The 15,075-nt window shown below is 34.8% G+C and overlaps 1 protein-coding gene across 1 annotated transcript; it reads left to right on the top strand.

The window, feature by feature from the left end:
• Positions 1-680: 680 nt before the first annotated feature.
• LOC5574380 lies at positions 681-15,050 on the top strand. Its single transcript, XM_021844412.1, has 8 exons — positions 681-872; positions 4,832-4,964; positions 5,027-5,125; positions 6,059-6,295; positions 9,240-9,334; positions 9,397-10,906; positions 14,562-14,794; positions 14,854-15,050. The coding sequence occupies exons 1-8, from the start codon at positions 865-867 to the stop codon at positions 15,020-15,022; spliced, it is 2,484 nt and encodes an 827-aa protein (XP_021700104.1). The 5' UTR covers positions 681-864; the 3' UTR covers positions 15,023-15,050.
• The last annotated feature ends 25 nt before the right edge of the window (positions 15,051-15,075 follow it).

The raw sequence follows: 15,075 nt of genomic DNA, 5'->3' as shown, positions 1-15,075 counted from the left end.
TCTTGTAACAACGGATGTTACACTAACAATCCCTCCCTTCCTCGATGACCGTAAGGACGTGGCCGGCGCCGTTATTAACCCTGAAAAACAGAACTTTCGGAACGTGTACATTGAGGATGGAGAACTAGACCCAAGTCCCATCTGTTGGTTCCCTGTGCAATTCCGCTAGTTCTGGTTAATCACGGAGTAGCAACTACGAATTGTACGGTCATCAATGCTCATGCTCATGCTCATGCTCAAGTGTCGGATTGTTTCGCGGTCTTCGGCAATATTTTTCATCGTAAAAATACCTATCGAGGTAAGTGTTCAGAATTTTTATAGAGGTCAATGGGCGACCTCTGGCGAGTTTTCTTTGCAAAAGTAAGTTTCCCATGGTAAATCCCATACAAACTTTGAACGGCTGGCGCTAAAATAAAGTTTCTCCGATCGAGCTGAAATTTTGCACAGTTGTTATGCGACCTAAATGCAATCCAAAAAGTGGACTGGAGCGAGAATCTAAATTTTGTCCCACACTACTACCCATAAAATGAGTATGTGCACTTTTCGTCGATTATGGGTAAACTTTACCCATATTTGGGTAGACTGTTCTTAGCGTATGAGTTTATCAATTAAAAATTGAAGTATTTTTTTATACGTGTAATGATTAAATATTTTTATACGCAAATGAGTGATGATGGTTTACCGTGTACAACGTCAATGACAGTTTCCAAAATTTGGTTTGTTTTTTTTATCATCGATAAGAAAAAATGAAATTTTACATTTTGCAAATTATTTGTGCGGAGTGTTTCTTAAGACAGACATTGTATTATAGATAAATATTACAAAAATACTATAGTTATCGGGATACGAAAAAAAAACGGCACGATGGCAAAGTAAGTATACAATTCTCAAGTGACTGGATAGAGCTAATTTTGTTTTATATGTTGATGAAAATTCGATTCCGCTTCCCCGATTCCTTTATCACTAATTTGTTCGTTTCCCCCAAAATGTACGCGCAAAGTCCGTAATGGACAATTGCTAAGTTCTAGTAAAACGAAAAATATTCTAAATATTCTTTTGAAAAATCCACTAAATGAAATCTTAGACCGCTTCTTGGACCTTCCCCTTTTTCATTTAGTGGGTGATAAAATAAATAGGGTTACGACTTGTATTTTCGACAGGGTTGTACTTTTCGTAATGAAGGGTTTTCTAAAAGCTGTTTTTAGTTTTTGGAGCTTAAAGTATGCAAAAAATAACGAGGTTGGTAGTCTAACACTGCTATTAATCGCAAGTCAGTCCCATCTGTAAAAGTAGGCATTGAGAAAATGGGGTGTGAAGTTTCAAAACTCGTTTTCCATACGAATATTAAAAAAAAACCTGAGGATTAAAATATGTTCAAAACTGATTGAAACTCACACAATTTCCTTTTCACTGCGATATCTTTCTGAGAAAAATATAAAGATGATCAAAACACGGTTCATTTTTGTGTTACACGGTGCGAAAATCTGTAGTGGGACTGATATGCGGTTACTTGTCATTATGGGACAATTTGACTTGCTGTTTTTTTCCTATTTTTTCCGAACAAATCTTATTACAGTTAACTCTCCCTTACTCGATGTTTTGTATCTCGATATTTCCCCTAACTCGATGGAATGCGCGGTTCCTTCAATCTAGCATACTTTGATCCCTCTGTAAGTCGATACCTCTCTAACTCGAAGTTCCCTAACTCGATGCGGTCTGATTCAGTTTCCTATGCAAGTTTACCTCTTTAACTCGATTGAAATTGAAATTTTGAAGACTATGCAAAAAGTGTCACGTTGCTAAATGTTCTACTAATTTACTATTTTTCACATTTAATTTACTATTTTGAATGTACTTTGTCAAAATAATCAAAATTAAAAAATTGAAAAATTTGTGTTCTGTATCTCGATACCTCCCTAACTCGATGGTCCCTTCAATATCGAGCTAGGGAGAGATGACTGTATCTCATTAGGGCAGCTGAAAGAGCATTGGAAGATAAGTATGTTGAAAACTGAACTCAACTCAATTTTGACGAAAATGCAGATGGGACTGACTTACGATTCACGGCAGAACCGCTACCGCTTCTGCTTCTTAAGCAAAAGGTCATGGGTTCATCCCAGGCCCGTACTTTTCCTCGAGCTTTGTAGTTGTATCTATCACTTGTTTCTATTTCCACTCTTAATGTATTATTGTTAAATTTTATTATTTTAAATAAAGCAGGTTTTTCTACTAAAATTCTTGTTGTTAAATTTGTTTGCTCCAATATATAATTTTGTTCTTTCAAACCACTTTTCTTTGTTTGAGATATTGACTGCTGAAAATTCAAAATTTGACTATTTCAGCCAACTTGCATGCAAGTTTGCCAGCTTGTATGGCAATTTATTCGCTTATTGTGGCACATAATTAAAACTTCAATTGTATAACATTTATAACATCAATTGTTATTACACAACGCCTTTTCATAACGAAATTGTTTTGAGTTGCGTAATGAATTATTATTATTAATTATTATTCAATTAATTATTATTAATTGAATTATTATTAAGCAACTATTTCCAGAAATTTCAAAATAAGATTCAATGCATCGCGATATGATTTCTGATTCCTTCAAGTGGTCTTTCGCGAAATTACAAAAAATGTTGTACGCAACTCGTTGCATACCTCGGTTTTTACAGCACTCGTCGTACAGAACAAACACTGTTTTCTATTGTATACAGATCAAGTCCTCGTATTTATTACCAACTCTTCTTCAGTCACAAACCGACCATAACCGCCTCTCAAACTCAATGGCTCCTCTGATTCATCCAATCTCTATATATTGAAGCAAGGTGCCAGACCCTATAATTCCCCCTAGCTTTTATTAATATGTTAATGTGGTATTAGAGCGATTCATATTTTTTTTTTGAAAATTCAATCCCTCATATCTTCCTTGCCATCCTTACCATAAAAATTGTATTCTGTTAAAGTTTCAGCTTTCTAGGTGGTGATCCATCTCCCTACAATCTACTTCTGGTTCTAGAACCCATCAGAAACAGCTGAGGGATTCGGTTTCTTCACGATTAAAGAAAAAGAGCACATATTAGCGGGATTTGGGGCAAGTGTGCCACCTTAAGCAAATTGTTCTCTAACTTTGTCTAAAGCTTAAAAAACCCACCAATTTAGCCTCACGATGATAGTTTAGCATCTTTTCATAAACACTATGCCATTTAAAATGAAAATAATTTCAAAAAGTATTAGTTTTGGAGCATTTCAAAAATCATTCAAAATTACCTAATTTTCAACACTATGGGGCAAGTGTGCCACCTATATGGGGCAAGACGGCCACCGAATGAACATCGCATGTAATTCTACTTGAAATAAAAATTTCTTTATTTTATATTGATATTACTTACAAAGCAGATACTTATTGATAATTTAAAAAAATTTTGAAAGTTTACCGTCATAAGGGGATGCTTTATAACAAGGGTCATTACATGTGGAACTCTCTACTAGTCAATTCGAATAACTCAAATGGTTATTTTGTCTCTATTCAATACGATATATGAATTACCCTTTTATTACGGAGGATCTGTATAATATTATCCTAGATCAGCACTAAATAACGGTAAAATATTGATGAATATAAGTAAAACAGTTCTTAAAACGCCTAAAACCATGATATTATCGAATATAAGGAGAAAAAAAAATACTTTGGGAGCAAAAATGTTCGCTATTCCCCTTCTACACTTCAGAAACTACTACTGGTGCCTCATTTTGGTTCATTATTATGATTTTGTGGACGATGTTTACATTTTTATGAATTTCACTCCAACCATTTGTGTGTACCAAACAGGTGGCACACTTGCCCCAATTTCAACCAAAATAGATTTCGTATGTGAAACTAAATATTGTTTTCGTCCAAATGCCACAATAACTTACACTTTTGTATAGCTTCACGATGTACAGTACGTTTGAAAAATCTGTTATTATTTTACCTCTCACCATGTTATTTAGAAACAACGAAATCTTATAAAAATTCACTGAAATCTTATGGTTTTTACAAAAATTGATGTAAATACTTGAAAAATAGAGCAATTTTCGTCAAATTTAAATCATCGTTTTATGAACTATTAGGGAACATAAAGTTAAGCTCAAAGAAAAAATATATTTTGTAGTTTTTATAAAAATAAGGGGTGGCACACTTGCCCCTATGGCACACTTGCCCCAAATTCCGCTAATTATTATCATTCAATTTTAATTAATTTTCGAAGGCGTTTATGTGGGCCTCTAACTCACTTTCGAACAGTTAAGCAAATCTTCTAATTTCCATTGACTATTCTGGGACCACGTCCGCTGTGCTACTACTTTAAGGTAACACGGGAGACCGTGTTATTTTTCCTATCTTTTGTCGCACTCTAAGAATTTTCATCAAAACTTTGCAGAAGCAAATGTCGAGTTTAGTGAACCGATTAAGCTGAAAATTTTATGGGTTGTGCATTTTACGATATTTTTTTCACATCGATATGTGGAGGGGTACTTGAGATGTGCTTCTTCAAATGGATAGGGTGATTACCATGACGTCCCGTGCGGCCTTAATAGGGTACGATTTGAATCAGACTTTTTAATCAATTGATTTATTAAACAAAAAAAAAAAAAACTAAAAATGTTAACAATTTTGTAACCATGTTACAATAGGGCTAATATAGGGCGTATCAGCTACTTTATTACTTTATTAGCACGCAAGGCGAATTGAAGTGCTATTTGGTAGCTTTGTTGCATATCTTCTAGCCGATTTTGCATATCCTTCGACGTCGATAAATTTCTAACTTTATTGTGTTTCATTTATTTACAGGGAAATGATGATCGTCTTCATTTACGATACAATAAAAAACGACGAATTTCATGATCCCATGAAGTCTGTCGTTTATTTTCATCCATCTTGGGTTTCTGAAACGCAAAAATTGCTGTTATGTGGCCAATTAATGGTAAGAAAAATAAACATAAATAACAAAACGAAATTGTCATCTTATTTTTTTTTTCATTCCAGGGTACAGCTCATTTCCTTAGCGAAACTCTATTCAAACCAAAAATAATCTCATTACAAAGTGGAAAATTTGCAATTAAATCATTTGGACGCTTCCTACTAGTAAGTATTATTCACTATATTACGGATAAAATTTCTTGATATTTATCATTTTATTTGTTATGACTGTATCGGTCATGCGACTCAAAAGCAAAGGGAGTCTAATAGAAGATTTTTTTACAAATGATGAAATGAATAGGTCCTTAACCATTTTACGGTATTTAAAATTTCAATGTAAAAAGTTATTTTATCAAATAAAACTTTCACAGGCAGCATTTAAAATGCCCCAAAGAAAAATACAAAAATATAAAAATATATATATTTGTTTGAAAAAAATATTCTCGTTATTAAAGTCGTCCCATGCTTTCTAGGACACCCTATATCATTTATCTATGACTTTATCTCCCAGCTTTGAAAAAATTCTGACGCTTTTTTGGCTTTTTTGAAGTAATTTGAATATTAAACTTTGATATCAATTTTTGAGGTTTTGTCCGGCTTTCTGCCAATGTGCAATAGTTGTATCACTTTATTTAAAAAAAAAAAAGATGTTGTTTTCTGGCGGTCCTCAGGTGTTCTTAGGGTTTTCCATAGATTTGGTTAAATATATTTCGAAGAAAGTAGATGAAATGGATAGTCAATAATCTATCTATCTATCTATCTATATAAATAAAAATGGAGTGGTGTTTGTATGTCACGAAATAACTTGAGAACGGATCAACGGATTGAGGTAAGTTTTTCACTGTTGCACTCGACAAGGGATGCGACGTGTTCGTGCAAGGAAAAAGTTTGGGAAAGTCTCCGGAATAATCGGGAAAACGGGAGAAGACGCAGGTGTCATTTTGTATAGGGGATTACATGACGTTTTGCAACAGCCTACTTGATGGCAAGGCGAAGTTTGCCGGGACCACTTGTCCAATATAAAATCATAATTTTCACATACGATTAAGAAACTTACGATTATCTTCAAAAAATACAATACTTCTTCTTTGCTTTCAGGCTGTAGGATCGGATCGAAATATGTCGGAAATAGTTCTGGAACACAGAGCACATTTCCTGTACACTCTTATAAAAATGTACCACTGTGACATAAATGCAATCTACGAACAGTTGAAGTCTGCTGAGCAGGAATCGAAGTTCGAGGACAAAATGTACAGTATAATGGAAAGTTACTTACCGTTGTTGCAATACAATGGAAACATATTCCAAAACGTCTCCAGTTTAAAAATTCCAAAGGTAAGTTATTTTATGGTTTCATGCAGCAAAAGCAGCAAACAATGAACAATTTTGATCGCACAGACAAACATCGTTACACTCAAAACAATTTACGAACGAAAATATCGCCCAATGCTAAAAGTACTATACTTCGTCAGGCGGCTACAAGGTCAAATACGAACAAAAATGATGTGGCGATGCGGTTGGTCGATCGACGACTTATTATATTATTTGAAAGATTTTTGATAAGAAATGAGTTTAGTGTAACACCTGTTTGTCTATGCTTTTAGCATACTTGAAACTTAGATGTATGTAGGTGAAAATCCCAACGGCAGGATATCTTGACCAACCTAAACAAAAATCCAACACCGTAAAACGGGGTGCTATTGATCAACGTGGTAACATTTTTTAAAAACTTTTCCAATAGGTATATGGATGATGTTCTTTAACTTCTATGGTTCTTGTGTTAATTCAGCTTCATTTATGCAAATTTTGAATTTTTCAAGAGCTTGATTCCTATCAACGCCTTGGTCAGGGCCGATAGAAGGTGTCTTTTTAGAGATTTGGTAAGTCTCTAGAAAGTCTCTATTTTTAATGGCAGGTATCTAAAGTCCTTCAATTATCATTGTTTTTCTCATCCTTGTAATATTCTGATTCGATTCCAGGATTTCTTTCAGAGCTTTTTCTACCAGTTTCAATTTTCCACCAATTCTCCAGTAGTTTCGATTGCAAATCTTCCAAAGATTCATACAGAAGTTTATTCCAAACAAATCCCAAAGGGGTTTTGAAGAAATGCGATAAAAGCTTCTCCAAGAATCACTACAAGAACTCCAAAAGAAATTACAATGTATTTTCAGCTATTTTCATATGAATTCCTTCGTTAATTCAATTACGCCTTTTCTCAGGAATTCTTCTAAAATTCTTTCTGAGATTATTCCATCCAGGGCTCATTAATAATGCTGAAGGGCGTGGGTGGTTGTCGTCAAAGTGTTAAAGCTCCTACAAAATGTGAAGAATATTCATGCAAAAATCATTACTAGGGACGTGTTTGTCAAAAAATGCCATTTGCTTCGCTATGACATTTGAGAATGAACCACAAGAACTCTTCCGGGAATTCCTCAATAAATTCGATCAGTGCTGAATCACAAACAAACAGACGTAACACTTAGAAAAAATTTCTTCAAAATCCATCGCCAAGTTACATCATCATCATCTGGTGCGCATGTTGCACGAAAAGGTGTTTCGTGCAACAAGACCGTCAGATGGCGGCCGTGTTAAATGTCAAACGCGAAGAAAAACTATGCGCGCGTCACTGGTTGTGAGATTTGTAACGTAGCGAATTTGAAATGATAATTAGATGAGTGGTCGATGGAAATTTCGTCCGTGTTACGTATATTTGTCTGTGACTTAATCATTAAGCTTTCCCTGATTTTTTTTTCTAGTAGTTTCTACAACATTTAATATACGATTAAGGTACAGTGGGGTAAGTGGATCATTCGTCAATATTAAGCATAAATACTTGCATATGTTGAATGTTTTCGCACCATTGCTTCGTTTAAAGTTATATTCTTACGTCCACACTGATACTATTGCAAAACTGGTACTACACGTACACTAACACAAGAAAACTTGTTAGCTGCAAAAATTAATTAATTTCAAAATTGTTTTCCATCAATCAAAAATCCATTGTATCTCTGTCTAAAATCGAATTCTTTTAGTTTTTTCGACACATGGTGAGCATTTCAGTTCAAATTGAATGAATCACAATGAAATATATGTGATTTTTATAAATAAATACAGATATATTGTACATGGTACACTTACCCCTACTTTTTAATGGGGTGGGGTAAGTGGATCAAATATTATTATCATTTACTGGTAGACTGCTTACGAGAATTTCAATAAGTTTTTATATCCGCAAATGTTGTTTTCCTTTATTTTTTTTTCATTCCCAGCTTAAATTTGTCAAATTGACCATAGAGAATTTAAATTCATCCATCTAAAAGTATTTTTTAACCTTTCTGGTATAAAAATATACAGAAAAAAATAATAATTTCAAAATCACACGAAACTTTTTGTGGTTAGCTATGCTGAGTTGCAAAAGAGTAAAATTTACTAATTCTCCAATTGAAAGCATATTATCGTACTTTATTTGGCCATATAAATAATTCTATAAAGATGATACAAACATATTCATAAATAGAATAAAAAGATTTCAGTTTGTTATTAAAAAATAAATGTAACTAATATTTGCAACTCGAAGTTTTTCAAAAACATCGTTAGGAATAATCTTACAATAATTCTGTATAACTTATGTGTATAAATGGATGAATTTTCTCCAAATTATTCTGGTTACAATGTTTTTTTTTGTTGTTGTTCGAATTAGTGTAAACTAAAGTATACATATTTTTCAATGTATTTTGATTAAATAAAGATACTTTTTATTAGTATCTATAAGTATATTAGTCCCTCATTTGTTATCCACAGAAAAAAGTTTGAATAACATTATTCACGTTAGCTGTACATAACAATGAAGTTGACAATTGATTTTTCTGTATCCACTTACCCCACGGTACCTTACTTCTAAAGTTTTTCCAAACAGTTCTCGAATAATTTTTCACGTATAACGTCTATGGATTCTTCAAAACTTCATTAGTTGTTTCACACTAGCAAATACTACTGCAATTATTCCGATCATTCCTACAAAAGTTTTTTAGGAATAAGATGTCAGAAGTTTTCCAATGAAGGGTCTTTTTTTAATAATCACTACCAGCTTGATTTGGTATAGAACACAGGCCAACTTGTGACTTAGTTAAGGAGCGAGACGCACAAATGCAAACAATATCGACATAGATCATTCAGATGTGACATAGTCATGTAAAAAGTGATCTAAACGCTGCGATAACGTTGCATTTTGTGTAAATTAGAAGACAAACTTACATATCAATTCTATTTATTTTTTCAGAGTGCAAGCAATCTTTATTTGGAAACCAACCAGATTTTACAAAGCTTTCAACAAACTAAAGGCGTTTTGGGCGGAACCATACTTTATCATAACAAGTAAGATTATTCACTGTTTTTTGTTCAGTCTAACTAACAGTTTTTTTTTCTCTATATATCAGGGTTGTTGCTAGTCAGTTATCAGATAACCTAACCAAAATATTCACATTATCAGACCTGTATCGACTAAAATCTTCGGAATACATTGTTGCCAACTATCACATACCAATAGGCGTAACGCTAATAAACGCATACATTCCAGCAAATGAATTTTCAGAACTTTCACGATCGTCATCCCAAGCGCATAATTTGTTCAATACCGCTGTGAAAGATATTGTACCATTCCAACTACGCAAAAAATCGTTCTCAAAGGACAGTCATTCCATAATGAAACGGGATAAATCCTTGATCTTCACAAACATTCCGGAGGAAGACCTGGATGACGGAGTTGGCACAATGAAGCCCGATTATCACAGAAAGCCAAGTTTCAACAGGCCAACGCATTTGCCACTATTATTTAAAAATCCTACGACGTTGGACATTTCGGAATCGGGGTTCAATTCCATCAACTTTGATGAAACTGATAGTTTTCCCAATTTTATTGGTAAAACTAGCGTGTGTTCGACTCCAATGACCGAGAATAAGCTGCTACCACATGGGAACGTTTTATCCATATGTGCTGCAAACGAAGACCTCGATATTGATGGCAAAACCTCACCAGAGCAGCGAAATGGCGAGCAATCTGAAACACACGTAGAATATGCAACCGAATATGCTCAAAAATCGTTGAATGGATCTCCGAAGAAAGATAATAATTGTTTAACAAATTTCATTAGCAATCCACATAAATCTAGTCAAGTTAGATCTTCTTTGATCAATCTCAGTGATTCCATCAGTCCTACGGAAATAGATAACAATCTAGCTGATGCTGACATCAGACTATCCAAGGGTCCCAGGTTGAAGAACCTCAGAAATAGAGATTTCTGTAAAACAATTGCCGATCCCACTTATCCCATTTTCAACAGTGATGGTTGTGCAGTTTCATATAGCCTGTTCAAAGAATTCTTGGAACTGCATTATAACGATTTGAAAAACTTCTCAATAGACAAAACTCAAACCCATTCTAATATTGAAAACATAGTGGAGACTTGCCAAATGACAGAATCTAAAAAACTGTCTCCCGTTAAAATGGCCAATTCGATTAAGAGTCGACGTGATCTGAATCTGCCTCTCAAAGCATTGGATCTCAAAGGAGCAGAAGCCAATCAATCGAACATATTCGATTCTCCTGCGCATCGAAAGAAGCTGTCCGGCCTGCAACTCACTCCTCTTATGTCAAAGCTCACCATACTGGCAATGAATGATCAGCAGTCGAGTGGTTTTTCCAGCTGGGACACAACGCCGGGATGTAGTTTCAATAATCCCATGACACCGTTGGAGTATCAGCCAAAACGGAGAAAATCCAAAACTTTCGCCTCTGGAGTGCCGGAAACTGATGGGGATTGTTTCTCGGAAAGCGAGACCAGCAAACCAGTGAAGGTTGAACTGTTCATATGCGTTCAGCAGAACATGACCTTGGTGTTGATTTTGCAGGAAAAAAGCAGCGAAAAGGAAGACATGATTCATTCTTTGGTAAGTAATTTCACGTTTGTTTAAACGATAATTTGGTCGAGAGCTTATTTTTCAATGGTTTATTGAAAGATTATTTGATAAAAAAGACACATGGCCGAAATGGAACTTTTGCACAATGAAGTGCATGTTTTGAGCTATATAACATTTGATCAAAAGTTCATTTTAAATTAAGTAGCACAAATATCCCAATTGATGGGGAATTGGCCTCTGAAGTTATGCAACTATCTAGGATTTTATTGGTTATTACAATGATCTTTTTAAAAGTAGTTTTTTTTCTGCACATTGACTCAACAAGTTATTTCATTACTCAACGGTGTGAACATAATGATTTGTTGAACTTATTATTCTTTCAAAATGGCTTCGTTCTTCGTAATGAACTGCTTATATTCATCTGATGGAAGCAGAGAGAGAGTAGTCGGGTATGTAGTATACTATGTGTATAGTATATAATTTTCCGGAGTGAACATAAATTATCGGCAACAGCATACGTTTCTCTAAATAATTTTTTTAAGTAATCATATAAGGCTTTGCTGACGGTGTTGATGATTTCAGGTGAACAACAAAGTTAGCGGTGGAAACTTTGAATGGTTACTATGAGAGCATCAAGAAATAGTTTGATCTGAAATAACTAAGCAAGAAAATGGTACTTCCCTCCCCGTGGTTATGCGCCCTTGCCGCGATGGGAGGGCATAATCCATTAGCCCATATGATGGAAACCAAAAGCGTAACCTGTAGTGGTGGTATCACATTTTGGCATTTTTTGCTTAAAGCCGCGTCATAATTCATATAGCATAGACGCACTAATATCTCGGATGTGATCCAACGGTCATTCTGCGTCATTGATAGAATTGTTGCCCATTTCAAATAATTAATCTATTCGAAGTGGACATTAATACCACAATACTATTGGTGACGATCAGTTTGCCTTTTGCCGTAGCCACTCTTACTATTAGCTAGCTAGACACATCGTTATCATGTACGACGTAGGGAATATTACTCTGAGGAAAATGACTAGTAGATTCACTGAGTACAAATAAGTGGTGACAATCTTATTTTATTATGGTTTTTATATTGCCATAAGAAGAAATACCTATTTTGTAACAACGGTATAAATAATCTAATTCCAGCTTCATTTTCGCGAAATTTACAAGTAGAAATTAGGCGTTGTGAAGCATTGCATTTGCCACCGAAAAGTGAATCTTGTAGGAGACTGTCATAGAAGCCTAAGGTAACTTTACTCTTAAGGCTAAGTAGCCCGTCATTCGTTTTGGCACCAATGATTCGGTTCCAGTAGGGACGTAACGTCAGAAAAATGAAAAATGGACCTATGCACGGGTTCATTATATGACGTTTTAGCGGTGCCGTGTTATTTATGGGACCATGGCAACCAGTGAATTCGGCACTGCTCAAACGTCAAATTAGTGAACTCGTGCAAAGGTCTAAAAAAGAAGAGTATACGTAATCTTTTTTTTTATTGGTAGCCTCTACATTCAACAAACATGCTGATTGCTATCAAGGTGAAAACTCATTATACTACTTAAAACCAAGATGGCGTCAAAATCCAAGATGGCTGCCAATTTTTTTCACTCAAAATAATACTCCTATTCTTCATCTGTATCAAATAATACACCAACGATTGAAAACTTGTTTCTTTGTTGTACAAAAAGATGTTTGCATCGATTGCACTCGTCATATACGTCAAAATCGTATAACATGATTTAGAAAACCGTTCATTTGATAGGGTAAATACCATTGCTCACCTAGTTATTGTAACCTATCTTACGCAATTTTTCCTCAGCTTTCTGATGGTGATCTCAGAATTCAAAACTAGCGGTGCGCTAATGGTGAAAAAACGATTTGTTAACAAAATTCAAGATGGTGGCCAAATTTGAAATGGCCGCCAATTTTTTTCAAGTTTAAATGAAAGCTATATCCTTTCTCTATACGATGCCACTAAGCTTGCTATGTGTTCCAAGCGAAATATGAGACATATCACGTGAAGAAATACCCAAGATTTTTCAAAAAATGGGCTTTTTCGCAAACTGTTCAGCTAGTTGGCGTACGAGGGGTCCACCAATTTGAAAAAAAAAAAACAGAAAGGACCACCCTTAATTTTTATCGAAAACTAGCGATCAGTAACATAAAATTGGAATTCTAACGATGGGTGCCGATGGCGGCCTGGTTTCAGCGAGAATTGCTCAATGGTGCATAAAGATGACTATGCAGTAAAAAAATAATCTGGTATATTTTGGTAATGCATTTTTATGTTCAAAACATCGTTTGTTTTGCTTAAATCTAGGTGGCTCATTTGGCCCCTTCATTTTGAAAATAATATATTGTTTTTCAGTAATTTCGTTTACGAACAAATCTAATTTCGCTCACGAACTGTTCATTATGATCAGAAGTTTCAAAGGATTGGTAAAATTTACCAGAATTATAAATATAATTGTCTTATAGGCTGAATTAAAAACTGCCAAAATTATAAGCTATTCATGACGAAGGACAAATTTGTACATTTTTGTAAATATCTTGAGTGTTCAAACGAATATTATTACGGTTTTTATTGTGTTGGCTATTTGAGGGATCCTTTAGCAGATCATAATGACACTAGACATTTAAACACTGTTTTTGAGGTCAAAACCGGGGTGGCTCATATTGCCCCTATATAGTTATAGTCAACGGACCAGATATGAGAAGAATCTTCAAATTCTTGCGGACCGTACATTAGGCAGCCCTGGTTAGATACCCGAGCAGAACAAAAAACTACTGAATACCAAACTGAGGTATTCCATACCAGATAATTTCCAATACTTACCACCTAAATGAGGTATGAATGAGCCCTGCATAAGAGGTAAAATACCTTAAATAATACATTCTGCATATTCTACAAATACCAAGCTGATAATTAGATCAGGTATAGGTATTAACATATAATACATGATGGATTTTCATATAAAAGTGAAATTTTTCAATAGTAGTCCTCAATAGCTATCGAATACCAAAATGAAGTATTTTTGATTGTTTTAAACATTTTTTCCAATGTCATTATAATACCAAAATGAGGTATTGACACCTGAACAATGGTATGATACCAAAATATGGTATGCATAATTTATTGCGAGTTATTATCGGGTAGTGGCCCTTTCTCTATTGGAAATCTTCACCGAAGAAAATATAATTTTATATAAAACTGTTCCTGTGCAAAAAAAATTCAAAATGTCGTTATTTTCGACATTTTTTTCACAATAACCAATAAGTATTCTGCCTCTTTTCGCATGAATATCCCATGTTCAATGAGAATAGAATAGGAAATTCTTCAATAGTGCTCATTTATCTCCTGAACAGGAAACATTGCTGCACCTGGCGCGAAAGATAGCACACATCAAACATGGCTACTATGTGTCACTGCATTGCATACATATATTCAGTGATGCCTTCAAAGCTGCTCAATAATTATGACCAAAGATTTGCATTTCAGCCATACAGGCCCCTGTTCAATTGGCAATAGGCTCTGTCCCATTTGGGACGTAACGCCAGAAAGAAAATGGATTAGATTTGTTTATAGTTTGAACGTAGTACATATTAAGCATTTCCCAATTATGTTTTGCACATTATTCATATAGATGACCAATTATGCAATAACTCCATCTTTTAGTTTGAAACGTGCGTATCAAAACTAACAAGAATCGAGAACAGCTTACATCAAGTGATGAGCATCAATGTCGAAGGTTCGGACAAAGGAGATGGTGGATACAGCTTTATCTGTCTGGACTCTAAGTGGGATGTTAATAATAGATGCGGCCCATGGACACCGCGGGATCTGTTAACGCTGAACTCACTACACAATAACTTTCACTACAATCGCAAACTTATTGAACTCATATTGAAGTACGTTGTGCATAGCTTACATGTTTCCGGTTTATTTTTAATAGGGTTTACAATTGTAGGTCTCAAGATGCAGTTATCTACGCGTATCGATGCGGAAGGTCAGAAATTTATTATCAACAATCTTCTATCGTCTTACCAGGTTTACCACCACCGCAAGATGCAATGGGAACTGTGTCACTCTGTGCCAAAAGAAGACTTGAACGTGATCACCGAATTCTATTGCTCTAAATGTATTACAATGTCTAGTACGTCAAAAGTTGAGCCTATTTTATTTATCCGAA

The sequence above is a fragment of the Aedes aegypti genome, chromosome 2 (genome assembly GCF_002204515.2).
Source record: "Aedes aegypti strain LVP_AGWG chromosome 2, AaegL5.0 Primary Assembly, whole genome shotgun sequence".
Classification (NCBI taxonomy): Eukaryota; Metazoa; Arthropoda; class Insecta; order Diptera; family Culicidae; genus Aedes; species Aedes aegypti.
This window is presented reverse-complemented; position numbering and strand designations above follow the sequence as displayed.